We start from the raw sequence: 25515 nt of genomic DNA, 5'->3' as shown, positions 1-25515 counted from the left end.
GTAACTCTTCTAAAAAATGCTGCCTGGCATTTATTGTGAAAGAATTTGCTTACATCAGGTAGCTTCATAATAAAGTCATAAGCATTGGCGTCCTTGGCAGCTCTCTCAATCTCTTCCATGTTGACATCTTCACAGCCATAACGGATATTTTCTGCAATAGTAGTAGCAAATAGTATAGGCTCCTGATTCACTACACCAATAATCTCCCTCAGATATCTTACATTTAGGTTCCTAATATCTTGCCCATCAAGGGTAATCTAAAAATGAAGAAAATAAAAACAGGTATGTAATTGGTCCAATAAAGAATTGTGGTATCAGAATTAGCACTTGCAATCTTTATGAAGATATTTGCATTTTAGCGGCTGAACAATATCAGTCAGGACACTACTAAACATTAAAGAAATATAATCTATACATCATCCAGCTCAGGTTCTGTGTCTTACCGTGCCCTCCACAGGGTCATAAAATCTCTGTATCAGTTGAACAGTTGTACTTTTCCCACAGCCACTACTGCCAACCAGGGCTACTGTCTGGTCACAATTAACCTTCAGATTCAAGCCTTTCAGTACCTACATAAGAAAATTTGAACAATAATTAAAAAAAAAACCCAACACGCCAATTTCTCATTTATATTAGTGTAAATCTGGAAGAATTCAGTGCCTTTAGTGGAATTTCTCCAAACGTACAGCAGAATTTGATCCGATATCTCTATATTTCACAGTATGGTCAACTCTTTACGTCATGGGGAGAATTCAAATTTTCTAATTAAATACTAACAAATAAACATATTACTTTGTACCCCCACTTTTCTTAGCCACATTCCTTCCATGTACATTTGCCATGCAAGTCATGAGGATAGTCAGTTGCAGTGGAACCCATTTATCCACAACTCTTTAATCAGAGTTCTAAAAATCATTCCTTTCATACATCATAGCCACAAAGCAACCTATGTAATGAAGCCAAAAACATACTGCATTATGCCACAGATAAAAAGAAGGGGAATAAGGGTGTTTTCAATGTCTTACTAGTAAATTTTACTGAAAATTTTTAACCAATGAAGATGTATGATATTTTAAATAGAATTTTACAAGCAAAGGCATGGCTTTAGAATGGAGCTTTACATTTGCAAATGTTCACTGCTAATTCTTGTGGAATGAAACATTTCACAATTATAGTGGGAGAGAAGTTTGGAATGCCTTGGTGAATTTATCTTTTGGGCTCCCTTTGCAGAACCTCAAAGAAATGTAAAGGAGGAGATAACTATTAACCTCTAGGGCAGTAAAAGAAAAGAAGAAACCTAGTTTTGCTGCTGCTACTCTGGGCTAGGAGGAGAATCAGGGCCTATAGAAGGGCCCTTGTAGCTGTCAGGATTCCTTCCAATTGAAGGCATTGAAAAAAGCTTTTGGAAACCTATGCTGAAATAGAATGGACAGGATCTTGTGCTAATTATGCCTTTTCCTGTTACAATGGAAAACGATTTTTGTGAGTTTTTGCTCTCGGTGTGTGAGCTTTTGCTTTCACACACACAAATACACACACATAACGTTAGAATATTTCACAATAAGAACGACACACTGTAGAGCCTCACAGAAAAGTAATCAAGTATGTCAGGGGTGAGCACCAAGATCTAAAGGAGCAACTATGCAGGGAGGCACCTTTTGGGAGGACAAGGACCAATGGGCACAAGCTAATTGAGGAAAAATTTTGGCTGGACATAAGGAAAAACTTCTTTTCCATAAGGATAACTAGAATCTGGAACACATTCCCAACAGAGGTGGTGCAGTCACCATCCTTGGAGGTGTTCAAAAGGAGGCTGGATAACCACCTCATTGAGCTCCTTTGAGCCCAATAACCTGCCCATGGCAGGGGACCAGACTTGATGATCTTGCAGGTCCCTTCCGGTCCTTTGATTCTATAAGTCTATGAAATTTCACAGACAGTGCCATTTCTTAAAAGAACTATATTGCATTTAAACAGATTCTTGTTTCTCCAAAAACATCAATTGTTAAATAAAAAAATGAATCTACATCCACCTCAACCAGTTAAAGCCAGCCATTCTATAGTGTAAAATAACTCGTATGTGTTTGTTAACTGTGAAAAGTTTAATTTATTTAGCCACAGAATTAATACAAATTGTTGTTTCTTGCTCCTGATTTAAGAGGAGAGAGTACAGTTGGATATTCTCTTTAAAATATTCTATTACTACTAAGTCTTTTGTTTCAGAAAAACAGGGAAAAAGCAAAAGTAATAATTTCAAGCTACTCAACATATACTTTACCAGGGTAGGGGCAAGTCTTAGCGAGAAAAACCTGAGCACACCCTGCCCTCAGAGTTCACTGAGGCACACCAGAGCTGGAAGTTCTCTACTTTTGGCTGCTCCAGAATCATCCCCAGTGCCTGCTCGCAGGCATACCAGAGACCAAGGGCTTAAGAGTAGGTGTTGGGAATGAGCCCAGAATAGTCTCACCATTGAACTCCTGGTACTAAATTGTGACAGATGGCTTGGGCAGGCAAGACATGTTCAGCCCTGTGTTTTAGACAAGCCCATAGTGAATAAAACAAAGTTACTTAAGCTACTAAGGTTAATTAAATCAAAATTAAAAAGAAATTAAAGGTTCAAAATGTTTGCAAATAAATAAGAACATACTAACAAGACCCACCTAAACCCTTAAGCTATATCACAAGGTTAGAATAATTTTCTATGATTCTATGAAAGGCCTTTATCCTGCAAGTTTTTGCAAGAAATTTTGTTATGCTTCAACATACCAGCACATACAGAGGCAAAATCTGGGTTCCAGTAAAGTTAACAAACAGGTGGCTAGCCTGGAAACTATGGAAATAAATGGAAAGAGTTCCATCACCTTAAGTGGGCTTTGGATCTGGCCCTTTGTCCTCCACTGAAGTAAGAAATCTATGTCTTCCTAAATGATGTTTCCTTATTAAAATTGTGCAAGAGGCAAAAAGTATGGACTGTGGGCAAGTAATAAATCTGCTCAGGAGACAGGGTGCTAAGTCCATTATGTCAACACCACTGCCACTTTAAACTAGCTGGCTGGAGTACTACTAAAAATGTAGACAAGGAGCACTGTGTTCAGAGCAGGAGAACCACCCAAATATTTACTACCTTCTCCAGCGGGTTTTGCATTGCATTCTGTATTGCTACAACTATTCCGTTAATAGTACTGAAGCTACTAACTTGTGTAAAGCTAACCTGGGTACATCTACACAAGCTGCAGTTATTACAGCTTGTCCCCACACCTCTCTTTAGCCTCACTTCTTTTGCAGTAGAGGCAAGATAGCAGTCAAGCAGTTGTGTTCTCTTTAATTTATATTAGGCTTCTCTGCTCTCTGTCCTGCTCATCTGTTTTTACTTTCCTTTAATATATGTAATACTCAGCACTTAACTGAATTCCCCTTAACTGGCTACCCAAAATTTTCTCCAAGCACTTTGGCAAAAAAGGAAGCCTTTTTTCCGTCTACTTTCTTAACCTGCCCAAATAATAGGGGGATAGATCCCCTTTGATGGATTAATGGTCTTTCATCAAACTGGAAAAGCAAGCAATTATACAGGACAAGATACTCTTAATAAATATATGCTCAAAATCATTGAAGTCATTTAATTGCATTAATGACATGGGTTTATAAAAGATCTTAAACAAAATAATCATTTCATCACTCAACTGCATCCAGTTAACTCTCCACCTCCCAGCATTGTTCCTGTCCCACACCCCACAACCCATCTCTCCCCCAACCTTCCAGGGCAGGGATAGATGCCTGTCCTGGCTCACCAGCCCTGTAGTGGCAACTCACAGCTGTAGCTCCTAATCTGGCCACTGCTCACCACCCCTCTAGTGGCAAGTCACAGATGTGCAGGTAGGGAACAGTCAGAGAAAGTTTTTAGCTTTAAGGTGTGACTGCTCCAAACCCAAGATATCACTAACACCAACTGACATTTGAGTAGCTTGTCCCAGGGGGACACAAATGGAGGTCCCGGAACACCCTCTCATGGCAGGACCCAAGGCAGGGCTGAGCTGCCTGAAGAAAAAAACAAAAAGCCCTATAGAGAGGGCTCACTTACCTTTTCCAGGAAAAGCCAAGCCGTGCTGAGAAGAGCACGGTTCATCAGCCGCTTTGATTTGCAGCTGGGAGTGGTGCTGGCAGATGATGTCATCAAAAACCACCAGCCGACTGATTTAAAAGCTGGCAGTGTGGAAACAGAGAGGGGGACAGCCACGCTGGAGGCAGGAGGTGAAGCTGTTCCCCTTGCTGCACAGCGGCAGGATCGTCAGCTCAGCAGAGGGCCAGACAAGGACCCACAGGAAGGGTCCCGGCTCCCCTAAGAGGAATACACACCCGGCTTGGCAGGGCAGTCAGGTCAAGGAGGATGGTGTTGAGGGATCCTGAGTACCGCATATGCCAGATCTGTGAGTGGGGTGGGCTGAGGCCTGAACCCCTACTTTTCTTTTCTTTTCTTTTCTTTTCTTTTCTTTTCTTTTCTTTTATTACTTTGAAGGGCACACAGAGCCTGAACTGAGGAAGACATCCCCAAGCAACCCACAGGGTCAAGAAGAAGAGTGGAGTGAACATGTGGACCATGATATCTCAGAAGGGGTGAGCAGATGCTGAGACAACAGTCCCGCACCCCGTAGTCACCCGGGGCAATGAGACATTGAGGGACAGGCAAGAAGGGACAAGAGCAGGAGGGAACACCAAGGAGACAGGCCAGTAATCCATCATCCAGTTGTCCTGAGGGCTGGCGTATGGCTGGGGTGTAGTGGAGACGGTGCCCCAAGAATGCCCACAAAGGGCAGCACCCGGCTTGTGAGATTCCGCAAGGGAGAATCCCACCACTGAAGAAAAGACAATCAAGTCATGGCAGGTGAGTGTTGGGGCCTCTCTTGGGGGTGAACACAGCCCAACGCACAAGTCCCGGGGACACACCCCACAGCCAGAACTGGGCATGCGCTCTAAAGTCGCTAGAGAGTGCCTATACAAGACCAGATGCGTGCATAGCTCTAAGTGCAACTTGTAACAAATTCCTAAGTTACCTTTAATTGAAACACATACCAACTTTGCTCACAGTACCTTAACATCTGGCCTAGCGGGATAATTGAAGTAGACATTGCAGAATTCCAAATTTCCTCTAATATGGTCTGGTTTATAGCCAGACTCTGAAAAACTGTCAATTTGAGGTTCCTATATAGAACAAATAAGAAAATAAAAGAGTTATTGATATTCTTTCCCAGTATGTCAGCTACTAGAAATGTTAGAATACAACATAATAATATAGAGATACTATGGGACATTTTAAAGTAGTTTGGGTCAAAATAATTATTTCATTGGTGGGTAAAGTTTTCCATCCATCCCCCTAGTATTATTTGTTTTACCTCTTCATTTTCATACTCCTCAACCTGAACAGATTACTTCTAGGAAAGAAAGGGCATTTCAGACTCTAAACCTATGTCCATCTTTGAATACTTTATTGAGTCTACTGAGACTTTCAAAATGAGTAGACTCAGTGTCAGTTGTGATAATTGTGGGGTGGAAATACATGCATTGAGTTTGCTCAGTGAAATGATTAAATGCATTTTCTATAACCACTAGAGACACATGTAATAGGCCTTGGTCATTGGTATGGTTACCTAAGGGGAAATGGTTTTCTCTCTTATTACAAATCTCTTGAATCATCTAGTCCCATTAAAAAGTTACTGTATGTTCATAAAATAGGAATATACGTTAACAAAAAGACACATTAGATTTTATTCCTTGAATTAAAAATAATTCTAATTTTAAGAATGTCTATTTTAATATAATTTTCCTGTTTCCCCTTGTTTACACAGACACATTAGGAACCTCTCCAGAGACATGACAGACAGCATAGTGGCTGTGATTGATCCATAATTTATCTATTTGAATCTCATTCTGCAAATCCTCAATTTCCATTAACTTTAATTAAAGCTTATGGGAGTCCCAAATATTAAGAGCTTAAAGAATATTTCCTTTCAGTCTTGTTTTTGTCTTTTGTTGAAAAAATGCTCAAGATTGCATGGGTTTCACTTCACTGATGGTCATGATGATGTCAGTACTCATGCAAATAAGGAACCCACATATTGACTTTCATCATTTCTAATCCCACCCAGAAAGGATGTTGAGTTTAGGGTGGGTCTATAGTGTAATTCAACAATGGAACTGCAGCTTATGTACCCATACCTGAATGAGCTAGTTTAAGTAAGCTTAGGTCCTCAAAACAGTGTAGCTACAGAAGCACAGAGCTCAGTCCCAGCTAGCCATTCAAATACTTACTCAGGATTAGAGACAGATTTTGAAGCTGGCTATACAAATAGCAATCACACTCATGAACACCTCATGCCTTTTGAGGCTGGGGGGATACGGCGACCACCCACAGGTGGCGGTGGCAGCAGTGGGGGTGTGGCAGCTGCAAGCAGTGGGGGCATGGTGAGCACCAACCAGGGGTCGGTAACCACCCACAGACACTGCCAGCAGCATTGGCAGAGGCCAGTGGTGATCAGCGACTGCCCGCAGACACTGTCAGCAGTGTTGGTGGTGGGGCTGGGGGTAGTGAGCCACAACTGTCCACAGGCACTGCCAGCAAGTCTCAGGGGGTGCACTGCCAATCTCAGGGGGTACATGTGCACCCCCTATGCCATGTGCATTGCCAATGATCACACTACTTTGTTCAGTGTGCCCTCAGCGGTTAAACATGAGCAGGCATCTGAGCACTGCCTACATCAATGTAATCCAGCTACTAGTATTTTTCTGGTGCAGCAAAAATTAGAAACTTTAGGAAAAAATGGGGGTCAGGGTAGAAAAGAACAACTGACCAATAAATATGTCTCCTGTTGTATCACTGAGTATATATACATAGACTTACCTATAAGGAAAAAAAATATTCAGCATAGTCAAATTTGGGACCTAAAGGTAAAAGTTAAAGTCTTCTCACTGTAGATCAGGGGTGGGCAATTATTTTGGGCAGAGGGCCGCTTACTAAGTTTTGGGAAGCCATCAAGGGCCGTATGACAGGCAGCCGGGGGCAGATACATATTAATTTTCTAAATTTTTTAGGGGCCCCGTGGGCCGGAAAAAATGGCCTGGCAGGCCACATTGGCCCGTGGGCTGCATTTTGCCCACCCCTGCTGTAGATACACTGCTGACAGCTGTAGTCCTTTAACTTACTAAAAGGTTTGATTTTCCTTTCATCTTGAAGGAGGTCTTTTTCTGAGCCAAGAGACTACCACATTGAATGTCAGATATGTCACAAACCAAAGTTGTGATTTTTTGTTTGTGTGTGTGCTTCGGCACCGCTAAATTATTTCCCGCCAAATTTGTCGCTTCCTTTGCACGGTAGAGCTCTCTGCTGCTAGAGAGAGCTCTGGTGCAACGGGGGATTTCCCGCCAAATTGTAGCTTCTTTGCAGTGTGCATCTCTTTCTTGCACCGTAGTGATACACGTTGCAAAGAAGTTCCCGCCATTTGTATTAGGATCCGCGCCATGTTATTGACCGATTCCTAATTTAGGCACATGTGGCGGCTAGCGATTGGCTTGCTAGCCGTACAAAAGGCTTGGGTAGTTTCCGCCCAAGCCGGAGGAGGGAGGACGAGAGAGATTGTGTGTGAAGATCTCCAAGCGCTGCGGACCCTCGCGGACCCGGCGCGCCTCCCCTAAGCAGGCAAGAGCGGCAATAGGACCGAGCCTATGGAGCTTTCGCTTCTCGCCTCTCCCCATCGCCGAGCGCAATCCTAGACGTATCCCTTCCCTGTAATTTCAGACCCCGCGGAGCCTAGCAAACTCCAGGGAAAACTTATCGGACCTGCGGAGCCTGAATAACTCCAGGGAAACTTTCGAACCCAACTTAACCGGACCCGCGGAGCCTAGCAAACTCCGTGGGAGCAATCATTTTGTCAGAGTCCTCCAACGAGAGTTCAAGCGGGAGCTGTGCCTGGAAACTTGTCCAGCCTACACTGATACCATCTTTGGGTGTAAGTAAACAATCTTTTCAATCAACCATTACGCCTCCGTGACTAATTCTAACTCACGTGCGCAAAACCGCTTCGCGGTTCTCTCCCACCCCCTGTGTCTGGGCTGCCAGCCACAGCCCGCGTGCACCGGAGACGGGTCCGGTATGACCCCAGTTTGCCCCCGGCTTGCTCATGGCGGCCAGAATGGGATCGGAATCACCGCCGCGCATGGCGACGAGGGCGGGATCGGGGTCCGGCCCGCACAAGATAAACACTTAAATAGCATCAAAATATGTACAGAATTATTTGTGAATGGTAATCATTAATCCCAGGAACCGATCCTAGACTTCAGAAATCAGTCTTTGTCTCTTTAAATTCTAGTCACGGCAAAGATGCTTACATTGTCTATGATATTAAAGACTGCATAGGCAGCTCCTCTTGCATTAGCAAATGCCTCCATGCTTGGTGCAGTTTGTCCAACACTAAAAGCTCCAACTAATATAGAAAAAAAGACCTAAAGGAAAATAAAAATCATAAAAATATCACCAGGGTTTTCAGTCACCTGCTATTACATAACCATATTTAAATATCTATGAATAAAAGTCACTCAGGCAAAACATAAGGGTTGAGAGGAAGACAAGGGACTTGATAAGAATCAATTGACAATCATAGTCTTTTACATGATGACCACAAGATACAAGATGTATAATGGTTGGAACAAGGTAGAAATTATGTGAATGGTGTTTAACTCTTCTCAGAGATGTATACTGTCTAAAATGGATCCATAGGAGGACCCTCTACACCCTAAGAAGGATAAAAATAATATATTAAAAGACAAGTTACACTGAGAATGCAGATTAAGGGTGGTGTTATAAGTTACCTTTAAACCACCATAAACACACTTAAAATGGGAGCACTCATCCAGTAAAGGGTGTTTATTTATGTTAAGTATGCTCTAAATGTTTTGAAGTTATGCCACTGCAGGTGAGGGTTATCTTTGATCTGTTTTACCCAGGTCATTCCAGGGTATCATTAGTCTGCTTCAGGGATATAAACACTCTGGGCATTTAAACATATGCTCCAGGAGTGTGTGTTGGGGGGGGGGAGAAGGGTTCTTTAATTAGAGTAGCTTTAAGAGCCACTCTAATTAAAGCACCTGGAGCATCACATGTATCAGCATCCCAGCCCAAAAAAACGGTGCCGGGGGTTCTTTAACTAAAACTTGTTAAACAAGCTTTAGCTAAAGTGCTCCTGCTGCCATTTTTCAGTGCCAGTATGCTGATGCACATGATGCTGATGCACATGATGCTGGAGTCTGCTGGATCGTAGTAATTACCATGCTCCAGCAGACTCAATTAAGCAAGTCAGCTCCAACATGCTGTAATTACAGCATGTCGGAGCAACCTCCCTGCAAATGTATAGGCACCCTCTGTTTTCATTCCTCCAGCATCCCAGGAAGCACTGTTTCCAGGTATTCCCACTCCTTTGCTCTGCAGGCAAACTTTCAACCCTTATGAACTCTACTGCCCATGGGGGTGGTACTGGCTCAAGCCAACAGCTCCTCCTGCCCTCAGGGGGTGTGACCTCAGCACACCCTGTCCATTTAGAGAAGCCAAGTGCAGCTCACCACTTTGCTCCTTGCTCTAGCACCCCGGTGCTTAAGCAAGCAGCAATAGCAATCCTACTACCTACCTCCATGAAGAGAATGAGCCGAAGAATGAAAACTATTCTCAGCTGGGTTTTCAGCTCTACTCTGGTGAGGCATGCATACAGCAAGTCTGCAGGGTCTCAGCTATGCCCTGTTGTGCATACTAACCCAATCCCCCCACCAAGCCAATCACAATTCAGGGCAATGCAAGGACATGCAATCTTGCAGGACATGCAAGATTTTGGTCCTTTTTATTATTATTATTATTATTATTATTTTCACTTTTTCTCTTTACTTCTTTTTACTTCTCCCCTCTGCCTGTTCATTTCACACATTTTTTAAAGACTTTACCCCTCCCATCCATGGCTCTGGCTGGCTCTTGCTGGCTGTGAAGTGAGGGAAACCACAGCCGTCCCACGATGGTTACTTTCCCTCTAAGCTACATGCCATCCTCATGTCTTCTCTCCCACCCCAGAGGAGGAATAGTGCTCTGGCTCCTATCCAAACCCTTGCTCACCAGGCCCTCTTGTGGCAAGTCACAGTTTTCTAGGTCTGAGAAAGCATTAAGCCTTAACCTATGATTGCTCTGAAACTGTTCAAATTTTATGATGGCATAACATTCCACAGATTTAAATTATTTTTAGGATAACTTGTAACAGCACCCTAAGACTCCAAGACAAAAAGAATTGTTGTATTGCATGACTCAAAATCTATTGCATGCTTCCTTATCAGGACCAAGGAGAGTTTCTGCATCATGAAAAGATGAGACAGCATTAAGAGATTCTGATGCTGACAAAACTGATATGGAAATTGCCAGAATTTTGCATTAGATTGATACTGTAAAAGGGAGACCTATATCTTTGACACTATTACTACCACTCTACTAATCCTCACTGGGAGCATCTACACATTCATTAATATGCAGTGGTTACTGGCCATTTAATTTAGTACTTGTATAATCAAGGACTAAATAAATGTGCAGTAACTGGAGTTATTGCACAGTAGTGTGAGTGAATGCCTTTTTAGTGATGCTACTGTGCATTAACTTAATACTTCGCAATAGCATATTAGAACTGTCCTTCCTGTGACATGCTACTGCAGAGTATTATTAGGCTACTGCACAATTAGCATCTCATGTAGAGACTGACCCCACTGGGTGTGTTATCATGAGATGCTTTACTGAGCATTAGACTAAGCATGGTGAAGTGTCACCATGTATACTACTATAAAGTGGCACCACCTCCAGGGAAGGAATTCTACCTGATCAACACATCAAAGAGCTACTCAACACAATTCGCAAAGACACTTTCATGGACCCAGAGGGACAGCCTTCCATCTTCAGCTCCCTCTGTGCAAAAATGAAGTTTATTTCCTACCTATGGGGACTTTTTACCATCTTGTACCATCTACACTTTTCCCAGAGCCTGACGAAGAGACTTTGATCCTGCAAGCTTGCAGAAAAGGACAATTTTCTTGCCATTTCCAGTTAGTCTAATAAAAGGTATCATTTTGGAACCAAGAGTTCTAGTTTTTTGTATGTACCATCTATACTATGTACATGCCAATTACTGCACGTTAAATTAGTCTAATGAGCCATTTGCTAGTACCAATACATACAGGTACTAGAAAAATGGCACATTAATGTGCTGAAGCACATATGTAGACCCTTACCTGGAGCAATTTGCTCCCAGTCAGCCAAGGCAGCAGGGGGACACAACTGCTACCTGGCTAAGCTCTAATATCCACAGGGCAGGGGGAGCTGTTCTGACTCCAGGGCAGCTCCCTCCCAGCCTCATGAAGACTGGGTCTGGCCCCAATCTCTGCTTGGTTGGGAAGGAGCTGCCCTGGAGCAGGGACCGTTCTCTCCAGCCTCTTGCCAATCCGAGGCTGGCACCTAGGGGAGCCTGAAGCTCCCTCTGGCTGCTGTAGCGGGGCAGACCATGGCAGGAGCAGCCCTAAACTGAACTGCTCCCATTAATTGCACATGAAGATGTGCCCATTGTCTGCTCAAACAACAGAAAAAATATTTTCCCAGGTACTCTGGATCAAGTCCCTTTATACATCCCCTTTTCTACTAGGCAAATCTTAGTAAGTGAAAATAGGAGATGGAGTTGATCTTTGGTGTCACAGTATTAACCTTAGAAATAGAGAGTCTACAAGTTCATTCTAATGGGCAGCTAGAACCAAGATACCTATAGAATATACATGATTGAGCTATTCTTTTCTTGAAGCCTTTGAGTTTTGGCTGTGCTGTGCTGCTGTCCCTGGTTTCATCTATAGTAAACAGGGTCTCATGCTCATCTTGCTGCTGCTGCTTCACTTGACCCTAAATACATCTCAGTCTGTAAGGGCTTGGCTTATTTATCCTAGTAAAATGAAGGCTGGGAGGAGACATGATAACTCCCTATAACTACATGATCAGGATTTACACTTGTGAGAGAAAAGAACCAGTTAAGTTATGGGCCCATGTTAGTACAAATACAAATGGCTATAAACCATCCATGAATAAATTTAGGCTGGAAATTAAATTAATGCTTTCATCATGAAAGTGAGGGTCTGGAATAGCCTCTCATAGAAATAGCAGGTGTTAAAAAACAACAACAACAACTGGCTTTAAGGTAAAGCTTGATCAGTTTTTGAAAGGGATTCTATGAAGTTGTTGTCTCCTGAAATACTGGACTGATGCCTAAGGTGGTCCCTTGCAGTCTTACATTCAAACCTATGTTTCTATAGGCTTTGGCTTGATTTAGAATGTGATTTAATATGGAAAAAACATAGACCCTGGAAGGGGAATTTGATGTTAGGAATTAAATAAAAATTAAGTTATTGAAGACTTATTGGTAAATTAAATTGTTGTGAAATCTGGTACCTTTCACTAGCAGATTCTAAACATTCTATTTATATCATCAAGAGAAGAGTAAAATTGTCATCATTCTGGCCCAGGATAGTTTGGTCTGCACGGTCATTGAATTCTTGCCTTTCTACTAATATTGCCAGGAAGAGAACCAATTAAAATCAATTAAAACCATGATTCTAATGAATACCTGTTCTCTATTAACTGAACTGAAACAAATAGCATATTACACACTGGTTGCATGGAGGGTGGGAAACACAGAAATATTGGTTGAAGACTGGTCTTTATTTCCTGGTTTCACCCACAATATATAGAGCAAAATTACAAAGGGTTATATCCCTTATAACATAGCAAAAGGTTACTTGTCTCCAGTGAAAATAGCATCGACTTTTGGTTAGAAACAACTTTTGGTCATCATTGACCTGTGCTGGATTAAAGCTGGTGATTTAGAAATGTAAACATTTTTATGTTACTATCAGTCTTAGGACACATCCACCAGCACAACTGAAATTTAAAAAATATCATTTGTTTTACTTAACATAGATGAAAAAATGAGGTTCAGTTAATCAAGTTCAGTAGGGACTTAAACCTATTGACTTATTAAACAGGGCTGCAAGGGTTGTAATTCAGTCCATATTTTGGTTTATTCTTTTTAAGCTGAAACAATTTCACAAAATACCATAGTAATCAGTGTTTTTTATTTTTAAATGTTCAGTTACAAATGTACACTTACTGTAAAGACTTTTCCAATGGTATAATCATCAGATAGTATCAAAGTGGTCCCATACCAGATAGCCAATGCATATGATGAATATATCAATAAGAAAACAATACCCATAGAAATGTTGGCTGTAACAGCCTTCTTGATTCCAATATGTTTAGCATCTTCTAAATTTTTATGATATCTGTAAGAAAAAGGATTCAAAGAAGTGATAATAATACCTCAATAAATAGCCTCCATTTTCAATAAGGATAATTTTGAACATGACAGCAAAAGCAATATGGCATAAGGGAATGAGGGTATAGAAAAAAATTACTACATACAAGGTAGAAGCAAAACTCACAGAATTTAATGAACTCAAATTGTGGACATATATAATCTACATTCTAGAATAGTAAATAAAAGGGCATATGAAATAGCAACTTTCATAGAATGGGTTTTAAATTAATCTATCAAGTTACTATTAGTGTCACATAACTGCAGATTGTCAAATATAATTCCTATATTAAAAAAGGGAAAAATGCAAGCAACCATAAGCCTACCAGTCTGAACACAGTAGTATACAAGATTTGGAAGAAATCTTGAAGACAGATTAATTAAAGATCTGGAAGTAAATAAAAAATGGGATAAAATACAACTTGGATTTACTATGGTAGACCATATCAGGTGAACCTAATTGTCCTTCTTTGTCCTGTCCTGATAAAACATGAAAGAGAGAGGAGATCAAATTTATTTGAATTTCAGTGAATCACTTGATATAGGACAACATGGGAAATTATTGTTTAAACTGGAGATAAGGGTAAATATAAGAAGAGTCAAGGTTACAGGGCTAAAGGGTACAAAACAATAGGCAGTGCTGAAAAGGAAAATATCAAGTTGGAGAGAGAACTCAGGGACTGATCTTGAAACTGGTCTTATTTAATATTTTTATTTAAGAATTTAGCATAAAAAGAGTGTACCAATGACATTTCCCGATGATATGAAGCTAAGAGGCATTATCAGTGTGTAAGAGGATCAGACACACAAGAAAAACTGAATGATCTGTGAGGTCTATAGTAACAGCAAGGGTGGACTACAGCCTGCCAGACATTATACTTATGACATGCTTAATGTGTTAATTGCACCAAAAATGGCAGCATGGCACATGTTCAATCAATTTATGGCACCATAAAATAGCAAACTAGTCACAAAGATGTTCCACAGTTAATGTATATAATGTGGAACACCTTTGTGGCTGGTTTGTATGGTGCCTTAAGTTGAACATGTAGCATACCCCAGTATGGATGTTAAAAACTGGCATGCCAGTTTGATTGTTGGTATGGGAAACGGGGTTAGCCTGAGCTGGTTCAAGACCTCAAGCTCCCTGGCCAACAATGCCAACAATCAGCTGGGGACCAGGCTGGGCTGGAAACTGGGCTGAGTCTGCCCAAGGTTCTACAAAAGTCAAATGCGGGGTTGCTGATCAGCTCCAATGGCTTGATATTTTCAAAACTGCATGTCCAGAAGCCCTGCATGTGGAGGTGGGGATGTGATTCTGATCGACTCTCCCCAGCTGACACTTGTAGACCCTTGCACCCAGAAGCTACACGTAAGCAGTACCATGTCCAGGTTTCGATTTGCTGGTGCACGTGGAGCAATTCAAGGTTCCATATGCACCAGCAACTTGAAACATCCCCATTGGCTGTGCTGGCACCATGTGATTTTGATTTGATCCCCTATCCCCAGAACCCTGCAACCTACCATGCACATGTGCCATAGCATGATGCATAATTGTTGGGATCTGATATCAGACCCCATCATGCTATTAAATTAACATCTGCCAGGGGCCTTACTTTGGTCACCCACATTCAAGAAACATTAATTCAAACTGGAATAGGCTACTAAAATGATAGGAGAAATGGGAAGTCTATTTTGTAACAGACAACTGAAATCACTTGGCTTATGTAGCCTACAGGAGAGAGGATATGACTGCTGTCTAGAACCTCAGCAGGGAAGTATACACAAGAAGAGCTTTGGATACCATCATTCAACTATTTTTGACCCCTGACAGTTTTCCATATCTTTCTTTTGTTTGCTTGGGTAGCATCATGTATAAGGAGAGACCAAGAGATTCTGTAACTCAAATGCAGATGGCACTATTATCAGAGCTGGTTAACAGTCTTTAACATCTATTCAGGTGCTCATATGATGTTATCATCTAAGTATCCAAACACCTCAAAACATTTAAAAAATATGATCATAATACCTCTGTAGGTATTATACAGTTGGAATTAAGGCAGAAATAAAATGAGAGGTATCATAGCACACTGTACCAGAAGCTCAGAAACTCAGGAAATGAAAAGAGTGCTGATAATACTACAGTAATAAATAGCATCATCATATCCCTAAGAGAAGTGCTGAGGTAAACTGGGTGACAAGTCACTGGGACCTGTTGCAACTCCTCCAACAGTCATAGTCTGCTAAAACTGGCAGCTGATGCATAAAAGAGTGCACCAGTTCAGGGACTAGCCTGTGAACAGCCTAATGGTTATTGAACTCTATGCTTGGGGAGGTTCTGCCAGATTTTGTGGTTGTGATAGTTATCTTTAGATAAAAGACAGGAATGCTGTTTCAAAGTACAATAAAAATAAACATAAACAAATGACTGGAAACATCAAGATGTGTACAGGTCATGGTTTTTATAACCTTATTAATGTGACTCTTATGTATTTTTCCCCCAAGCTACTTTTTAATCTGTTTATAACTATTCACTCTTTTAAGTAAGAGACCGTAACACTGCTTGTACTGAGGCCCTGAAAATATTAAGAATCATTCGTTATACAATGAAACTGATAAAAAATGCACCCTAACCAGGCAACTTCCTATCTCTGTTACCCCAAATGCATTCAACACAATGATACAGTTTTGTCCATCTATTTCTTTAGGCAGAATTTTAACTGTGAAGATACAAGGAAATTTCAAAGCATCTAAAGCAAGCATTTTAAAACAAATTGTTGAAGGGAAACATTTTTCTGACCTTTCAATTTCTTTTTTCTGTCCTCCAAAAGCTATCACAGTCCTAACTGCTGCCAGAACTTCCTCAGCAACAGCTCCCGCTTTCGCATATGCAGCTAGTTCTTTGTCTGTGAATGCAGAGAGTATCTGCAGAAGAAAATTATTATAAGCTTATTACTCAAAGAAATATAGAATGAGCTCAAGAATGTCTTCTATCATAGTTTCTACCTTATCAAAATATATATTATACTGCCATTTACCAAATGCGAAGCTTTTTGCTATGAAAAAATCAGGACGTACAATAAAAAATCAGGCCATTCAATATAAAAAAATAAGGGTACATCGATTACATAAAAACTACTGACCAGAAAATAAATTTAATTCTGTCAAAAAACAAGGCTTAGGCTTTCTGTTCTGCTGAGCTTTCACTCAGTGTAGAAGTGTATTTGGGGAGAGAGAGCACATGGATCACGGGATCATAGGAAAGTAGGGCTGGAAGGGACTTCACAGGGTCATCTAACCCAGCTGTCTACTCAAGGCAGTATCGTTCCTAATGAACCCAACCAAGCCAAGTGTCTGTCTAACCTGCTCTTGTAAACTTCCAAGAATGGAGATTCTACAGTTTCTCTATGTAGCCTGCCCCAATACTTGACTACCCTCATAGTCAGAAAGTTTTTCCAAATCTCTGACCTAAATTATCCCTACTGTAGCTTGAGGCCATTGATCCTAATCCTGTTCCCTACAGCCAGAGAAAAAAATCCCCTACAGCCAGGGCAGAGTCTTCTCTGTAATTGTCCTTAGGTATTTGAAGACTATTGTCAAATCCCTCCTCAGTCTTCTCTTCTCCAGACTAAATAACTCTAGTTCTTTCATCTTTTCCTCATAAGTCTTGACTCCCAGACCCCTAATCATTTTTGTTGCTCTGCGCCTGACTCTTTTCAATCTGTCCATAGCTTTATTGAAGTGTGGGAGCCAAAATTGGATACAGTACTCCAGGTGAGATATCAGTAGTGCTTAAGTGGAATAATCACTTTCTTTGATTTGTAAGTGACCTCCTGTTAATACAACCCAGAATACTGTTACTTTCTTTAGCAACAACAGCACACAGTTGGCTCATATTCAGTTTATAGTCTAAGGGAACCCCCAGGTCTTTATCTGCAGTACTGCAGCCCATCCAGTCACTCCCTCTTCTGAATTTCTTCATGCATTTTTTTCTGTCCCAAGTGTAGGACTTTGCACTTGTTCTTGTTGAATTTCAGTTGATTGATTGTGGACCATTTTTTCAGTCTATCCAGGTCATTCTAGATTCTAGCTCTGCCCTCCAGAGTGTCCACACCCCTACCCAATCTGGTGTCATCAGCAAATTCACTAAGCATGCACTCAAGCCCATCATCCAAATCATTAATGGAGATGATACTTGATTCTCAGAGCATATCTGCACCACTGATCTCTAGGCAGGTTATAATAGCCAGCATACTGCTTTAATCAATGGTAGTTGCCTGCAATCTGTAAGAGGCCATATGGCAGTGAGGCATAGCTTTCAGTCAGCATTTTACACAGAAACATCTTAGGCAGCAGGTAAAGCCACAGCAGAATTCTACATATCTTTTAGAGTATAAAGGGAAATAAAATATTATCTATGGTTGGGATTTTAAAAATATTCAAAGGGAGTGAGGCATTCAAGACCCACTGAAACACAATGCCAGTAAGACGCTTCACTCCCTTTTGTACCTTTGAAAATTCCAGCCAAAATCAGTAACAACTCTGTAAAAAGAGTTTATTTCACAGATTAATCTGGTTTACTCTCACCTTTTGTATCAGTGTAGTTATTTCAGTGAGTTTATGATTATATCAACACAACACCTAGGGTGGACATACTTATACAGGTATAAAAATACCTTATACTGGCATAGTATAATGATCTATCTTTATGGGGTATATGCTATGCCACTATAAGCACCTTTATGTTGCTATAACTGTGTCCACACTAAGGGCACTGTAACACTATAACTATACTACTATATGTCCTATATCTGTTTATAAAAAAGACATAAACTATGAACCTTAATCACTCACAGGAATTAATTCCCTCACTGAGTGTTACAGGACACATCTACATGAGAAGTTTACTGTGGAGTTGCCTAATTAGCTCTACAGTAAACAATTTAGCGTCTACCCTTGTGGTCCTATTAAGCCGCAGGAAACGAATAAACTACATAGCAGGTTAGTACTTGTAAATACAAGTACTACCCTGCTGGTGAGTTTTTTCGTGCACAACAACACGTGTGTAGATGCAGACCCAGCTGGCTGGGGTATGAGGGTGCTTCAGTACAGGGGCTGCAAACTGGTTAGTCCTGCACTAGAGCACCCTTGTACCCCAGTCAGCCCCTCTGCAGCATGTTGAGCTGGGTTGGAGCAGCCCTGGGCTGGCAGGCTACTCCCAGACTCCCTGGCAGCGGGGGCTGCTCCAACTCAGCTCAACGTGCTGTGGTCCTGGGTGCACACACAAATGCATTGCCTGGGTTCAATAAACTCTGGTGCGATATGAGCCAGAGTTTATTGCTATACATCAATAACACATGTAGATGCGTCCACAGTATATTTAAAAGTTGCCCTGTCATGAGATGGAGAACTATATATCTAATTTCACGCATCAGTGATAATTCAGTTTTCACCTACCTTTGCCCAGAGAGCAGATGAGAATCCAAGAACAGGACTGAGTGCCAGTATGACAAGTGTTAATTTCCACCCTTTTGTGAAACCAACTATAAATCCTGTGAGAAACGTAGCTATTGCTTGAAAAAACATTCCAATTTTGTCTCCTATTCCATCATTAATCTTGGAGACGTCACTAAAAAACAAAGTTACATCCAAATAAGACAAACAAATAAGGCAATGTGGAAAGCACAGAAATCTTTTTGACTGAAGTAGTCAGTTTTATCACATTTTCTAATATATGCTGCCTAATTCAGTTATGACATAGTCTTTAGTCACACTTAACATAGTCTAGAATATCCTCTTCCATAGTAACACACACAGGAAAAAAACTGAAGTCCAGAAAATCCAATAATATCAGAGAATGATTCTTTTTAGGGACTGTCTAAACCATCTCCACAAGTGGGACCACATCAGAGAAGTCCTCATGCACCCACCTCCACTCAGTATGGCTAAGTCTAAACAGTTAAAAATCCCAATGCTGAATCAATTCAATCTTTGCAGGTTTCTCTAAACTGCATAGATTGAACTGATGTTCACTTTTCAAACAGGAAAGACAGCCAGACCCCTGCAGTGGCCCATACCAATAGTCGTGGGGTGCTAGAGCACAGCACCCAGCCTGCTGGCCACTGTAGAGAGCTGTGAGCCAGGCAATTCCCCCAGCCACACACCTACCTCAGCTTCTGGACCAGCTGAGGAAGGGGTGGGGAGGAAAAACCCATCCCTCCAACCCTGCACCAGACCCCCAGATGGGAACAGCCCGGGATGGCAGTGCGGGGTGGGAGCCCGCACCTGAGGCTTTCCTCCACCGATCTGGAGCCAGGAGTGGTACTGGAGTCCCCCAGCCATACCCCATCCTCTGTCTCCCAGCCAACTGACAGGGCCAGGCAAGGGAAGCCCACACCGGGGCTTGGATCTGCCCCCTGGAGACAAGAGTGAGGCTGAAGTCCCCCATCCACATCCCTTCCTCTGTCTCCAGGACAGCTGAAGAGGGTAAAGCCTGCAACAGAGCTTGGCTCTGTCCCCCAGAGCTGAGAGCCAGGAATGTAGCTGGAGTCCCCGGCCATGCCCCCTTCTCAGTCTCTGGATCATTGCGGGGAGTGGGGGGTAAGGGGAAGCCTACACCAGGACTTGGCTCCACTCCCTGGAGTGGGAGCCAGGAGTATGGCTGGAGTCCCCCAGCCATACCTCCTTTTCCGTCTCTGGGCCACAGACTGAGGAGGCTGGGCATAGCTGGGGGACTCCAGCCACACTCCTGGCTTCAGGGGGCAGAGCCAAGCCATGGTGCAGACTTCCCCTGTGCTCCCCTCAGCTGGGCCAGAGACTGAGGAGGGGGGCAGGGCTGGGAGACTCCAGCCCTGCTCCTGGCTCTGGGCTCCCAGGGGTGGAACCAAGATCCCCCTCTTTCCCCCCTGCACCAGGCTGCACCTGGCTGCACCTGGCTGGGGGTCCAGTGCTGAGCCAAAGGGGTGGGTTTTCCCCTTCACCCTCTCCTCAGCCAGCCAGAGGAGTGCTAGTGTTCTGGCTAGGGAACAGAGGGGCAGGGAAGACCCTGCTCTGCTGGAGCAGACAGCATATCCCAGGGCTGCAAAGCATCCTAGGATGATGAGGACTGTGAGTTAACTTGAACCGGGAAGGGTTCTGGGACAGAAGTTCCGTAAATCAGTTTGACCCAAATCAGTTTAGTCTGATACTAAACTCAACCAGGTTTATCTTAAACCAGTTTCAGCATTTTGAAAGTGGTTTAATTGCACTAAACTTCTGTTCTATTACAGGTTTAAACCTGTTTCTGATCACTTAAGCCAGTTTATGTGTAACTTCTGTCCCTAACCTATATGCCAAATCCTGTATCTGTCTTAGAGAAGCCCTGAGTATATCCCAAGAAGCACGTGCACAAGACAGCATGACTGGAATTTGGGATCAGGGCTTCTCTGGGTGGCTATACTGCCTTATCTGGGATTTGGCACACGCTGAGCGTGTGGACACATGACCTTTGAAGCCCTTTCGAAAGGGGAACATTTCAAAAGGGCAGCAGCTGGTACATTCTAACTGCTTTTTATGAACAAGGTGAAAACAAATCAAATGCAGAAAACCTGCTTCAACTTTAACCCTGCATGAAGAAGCGTTAAAGTTGGAGGGGTTTTGCTGCATTGTAATTTTAATGCAACCAGCTGTTGCCCTTTTGAAATGTTCCCCTTCTAAAAGGGCTCCAAGCACTTGTGTGTCCACACCCTGAAGAGGAATGAGCAGTAAAGGCCGGCATTTGTGTTGCAGTTACAGATATAGAATGAAGGCAATATAGACAGACACAGGCTGGATCCAGATATGCAGGCACATTTGGTTTGTGGCACTGCAGACCATTTTGTGGCACCACAAATATGCCCAGCATATTAAAATGTGTCTACATTGCAGATTTGCAGTGTGGGGGCAAAATTTTCTACTGGGAAATCCTGGTAGCAAATAAAATCACAAAAAAGTGACACGACACACATCACAGGAGCATGCGCCAACAGATACAGAGGCTTGGTCCTCCTAGGAGACACTCTGGCTGCTGACCATAGCATCTTCACTCCTTTAGTTCTGTCCTAGCTCCTCCTGTATGCTGGGAGGAGTGGGGAAATAGCAGTTTCTCTGAAATGGGGCCTTTTGCCCTGCACCAAAGCATACATGCAGGGGCATATACACAGCAGCAAAAAGTAGCTGCACAAATTTGTGCCCCTGCATGGGAAAGATGTGCCCATAAAGTCAAGCATGGTCTTTGAGTCAACCTAAAATGCACAGGCCCCTGAAAAAAACATGCTTGGAATGCCTTGGAAGCAAATGGGCATAAGGATATAAGAAGTGTTAGCTTAGTAAGATCAATGGTCCATCTAATTCAGGATCCTGTCTCCGATAGTGGTAGGAGGGGATGCTATACAGCAAGAGCACCAGACTGGATGTCTAGAGTGATCTATCCTCTTTCAGCAACCTCGCTGGTATCCTGCACTGGTTTAGAAATGCCAGAGGATACATCTCCAGCCATTCTATTTAATGACTATTAATAGAACTATCATCCATGAATTTGTCTAGTCCCTTTTTTGCACCTGGCTATACTGTCTGCCTCTACAACCGCTTGTAGAGCTGCACAGATTAACTCAGTGCTATATTTAAAAAGTATTTTCTCTTGCTAATTTTAAACCTGTCTCCTCTGAATTTCAATAGGTATCCCCTAGTTCTAGCATTCTGGGTTGTGATGAATAACATGATTTTTGTGATTCCTATCATATCCCACAGGCCATGAAATCAGGAATGAGGCACTGTTCAAGTAAGTGATAAACCTTTCCAAAAGCTATGGGATAGTACTGATGGAACACAACTAATCTGGGCATCTGCTGGAACAACAATACAGTCAAACATAAATGCCAAGCTGGTTCCTAACTTGTGTGGAGGACAAGTTTCTATTCCACAAAGTAGAAGATACAATTAGGGCAGGGGTGGGCAAAATACAGCCCGTGGGCTAGATGTGGCCCACAAGGCCATTCTATCCGGCCCATGGGGCCCCTAAAAAATGTAGAAAAAAATAATATTTATCTGCCCTTGGTTCCTGTCAAAAATGACAGGAACCAAGGGCAGTAGGACCTGGGGGAAGCCTGGCAGGCTCCCGCAACAGCAGGGCCCCCCCAGCCCTCCCCACCTCCCCCTAGCCAGAAGCCCCAGCTGGGGCTTCTGGCCTGGGAGCACATGGCTGCCCCATGCTGAAACCTCAGGTAAGGGGGGAGGGGAAGAAGGACAGGGGGAACCCTGGCCAGGGAAGGCTCATGGGGGGGAAAGCAGCCCCTTGCTTGCCCCGTAGCCAGCACCCCGCGCTGCAGCCGCTTGCAGCCGGCATGGGGTTGCCTGTGCCTGCTCCGGACAACCCCGTGTGGACTGTGAGCAGCTGCAGTCCCCCCCCCCACCCCCATGCTCAGCTTTTCCCTGAGCTCCTGCCCTGCTCCTTCCCGGTGTGGAGAAAGGCGGCCCTCCCCCCACCCCGTGGCCAGTGCTCCCTGCTGCAGCCCCACGTGGGGCTGTCCTGAGCAAGCACAGGCAGCCCCAGGTGGGTTGTGAGTGGCTGCAGCGCAGGGTGCTGGGCATGGGGTAGGGAGGGGCCATTTCCCCCCCCCCCCTGCACTCAGCACCACCTTGTAACTCAGCCCCACTGCCAGTCTGGGCCCTGCACCAGTTCCAGGCTCACCCATCGGGGCTGTGCATGGTGACAGCAGCTGTGGCCCCCCTGCTTGCTGTGCCGGGCAGTGTTTGTCACCGCCGCCTGGGGGCTTCCCAGTGCATGAGCTCTAGGTGGGCAGCAGCAGCCAACACTGCCGACGGGTGACCATGGAGCTGGCAGAGGGCCAAGGCTAGCAGTGGGGTGGGTTACAAGCTGGTGCTGAGCGCAGGGAAAAGCACCTCCTCGCTTTCCCCATGGCCAGCGCCCTGAGCTGTAGCCACTTGCAGTCCACATGGGGCTCCCTGTGCCTGCTCCAGACAGCCCTGCGTGGGCTGCGAGTGCCTGCAGCAGGGAGTGCTGGCCATGGGGCAGGTGAGGGTCCACTTTTCCTTATGCTCAGCACCAGCTTCTTCCCTGCCGGGGAGCAGGGGGTCGGGGCTGGGCACTGCCAAAACTGGGTAAGTGGCCCTCCATCCGAAATAATTGCCCGCTCCTGTTCTAGGATGCCTCAAATGCAAAAGAAAAGTACACAGATTATGGAAAAATGGCCAGGATGCCAACGAAGCTTACCAGGAAATAGTAAGAGCCTGCTGGGACAAAAATCAGGAGGACAAAGATGAAGATGAGCTGTACCAGGAGAAGAAGGTTAAAGACAACAAGAAGAGATCCTATAAGTATATTGACTAGAAAAGGAAAACCAAGGAAGCTGTGAGTCCATTGTTAACTAGCCAGGGGGAACTCAGGAGGTGCAAAGAAGGTGGAGCTACTCAATAACTACTTTGCCTCTGTCTTCACAAAAAAGTGAAGCTGCAGCCAGACACCTACTAAAGGATTATTTGGATAAGGAAGGGGACAAGCTAAGGGATAAGATAACTAAAGATGCAGTTAGCAAGCTTTTGATGTGTCTGAATGAATTTAAGTCAGAAGGGCCTGATGAACTTCATCCTAATGTATGGAAGGAACTGGAAGAGGAGATCTTGGAGCCTTTGGAAATAATATTCTTGAAGTCATAGGAGATAGGCAAGGTACCAGAGGACTAGAAAAGGGGAATGTAGTAGTCTTTTAAAAAGACAGAAAAGAGGATGTGGGAAATTACAGATCAGTTATCCTTACCTCAATACTTGGGAAGTTACTGGAGCTTATCCTAAGGAAAGGATTTGCAAGCATCTGGAGGAGGAGAGGCTCATCAGAAGCATCCAGCAAAGATTTACAAAGAAGAAATCATGTCAGACAAACTCAATCTCCTTCTTTGAAGGTCATTTACTGTGGGAACCCATGAAAGGGTAGGTACTGCTGGGTGGAACTGAAGATGGAATCTTTACTCATAGTTTCATAGTAGCTAGGGTCAGGAGGGACCTGAACAGATCATCTAACCTGACCCCCTGCCACAGGCAGGAATGAATGCTGGGTTCACAAGACCCCAGACAGGTGATCATCCAACCTCCTCTTGAATTTGCCCAAGGTAGGGGCGAGGACCACTACCCTGGGAAGTTGGTTCCAGATTTTGGCCACCCTAACTGTAAAATATTGTCTTCTGATCTCTAACCTAAACCTATTCTCCATCAGCTTATGACCATTGTTCCTTGTCACCCCAGGTGGTGCTCTGCCTATTTGCTGTTGATCTCCCCTGATGAATTTGCAGGCAGCCACTAGGTCCCCCCTCAGCCTCCTCTTGCTGAGGCTGAACAGGTTCAGGTCCTTCAGTCTCTCTTCGTAGGGCCTGTCCTGCTGCCCTCTCACCAAGTGGGTGGCCCATGACCATAATTGGCCACATCCCTTTTGAAATGCGGCACCCAGTACCGGATGCAGTACTCCAACTGACCAAAGTCATATAGAGGGAGAGTATCACCTCTCCGGACTGGCTTGAGATGTACCTTTGGATGCATGACATCTATAGTTGGAGAAAAAGGGAGTCTTGCCCATGGAAGTATGGACAGCATTGTTGTATGTGAATTCTGCTAGGGGGAGCAGGGTTACCCAATTATACTGATGAAAATTTAAAAAGAATCTAAGGCAGTGGTTTTCAACCTTTTTTCATTTGCAGACACCTAAGAAATTGACTGGAAGGACCCATTTTAATTGTAACTGTGGGTATTCACATACTTTTGATTGATCAGTCATTTTTTACAGATGCCTTGGACATAGTTTGCAGACCCCCAGGTGTGCAAGGACCACAGGTTGAAAACTGATCTTCTAAGGTATTGCTCAAGTGTCTGGTTTACACACTCCAACTGACCTTTAGTCTGAGGGTGATATGCAGACAAATGAAGAGGTTCCACACCCTTACAGAACTAATGCCAGCAGTATGAAATAAACCAGGAACCATGATCAGAGAGCAGTTCCGGCGGGCAGCCATATAGGCAAAATATATATGTCTCAGAAATAGTTTGGCCATTTTGCTGGCAGTGGAAACAGCCTGCG

The 25515-nt window shown here is 43.5% G+C and overlaps 1 protein-coding gene across 1 annotated transcript in view; it reads right to left on the bottom strand.

Annotated features, from left to right (window-relative positions):
- The window catches only part of LOC102558575 (phosphatidylcholine translocator ABCB4), a 101542-nt gene that overhangs the window by 52144 nt on the left and 23883 nt on the right, over positions 1 to 25515 (bottom strand). The window contains exons 7-13 of the mRNA XM_059729043.1: positions 18873 to 19044; positions 16216 to 16340; positions 13212 to 13383; positions 8377 to 8490; positions 5086 to 5196; positions 444 to 569; positions 54 to 257 (exon numbers count right to left, since the gene is read on the bottom strand). Of these exons, the coding sequence (XP_059585026.1) occupies positions 54 to 257; positions 444 to 569; positions 5086 to 5196; positions 8377 to 8490; positions 13212 to 13383; positions 16216 to 16340; positions 18873 to 19044 (1024 nt within the window). The remainder of the gene's footprint in view (positions 1 to 53; positions 258 to 443; positions 570 to 5085; positions 5197 to 8376; positions 8491 to 13211; positions 13384 to 16215; positions 16341 to 18872; positions 19045 to 25515) is intronic.

Source organism: Alligator mississippiensis, chromosome 5 (genome assembly GCF_030867095.1).
Source record: "Alligator mississippiensis isolate rAllMis1 chromosome 5, rAllMis1, whole genome shotgun sequence".
Taxonomy (NCBI): Eukaryota; Metazoa; Chordata; order Crocodylia; family Alligatoridae; genus Alligator; species Alligator mississippiensis.
The sequence above is the reverse complement of the archived record's forward strand: the minus strand, read 5'-3'. Positions and strand labels throughout refer to the sequence as shown.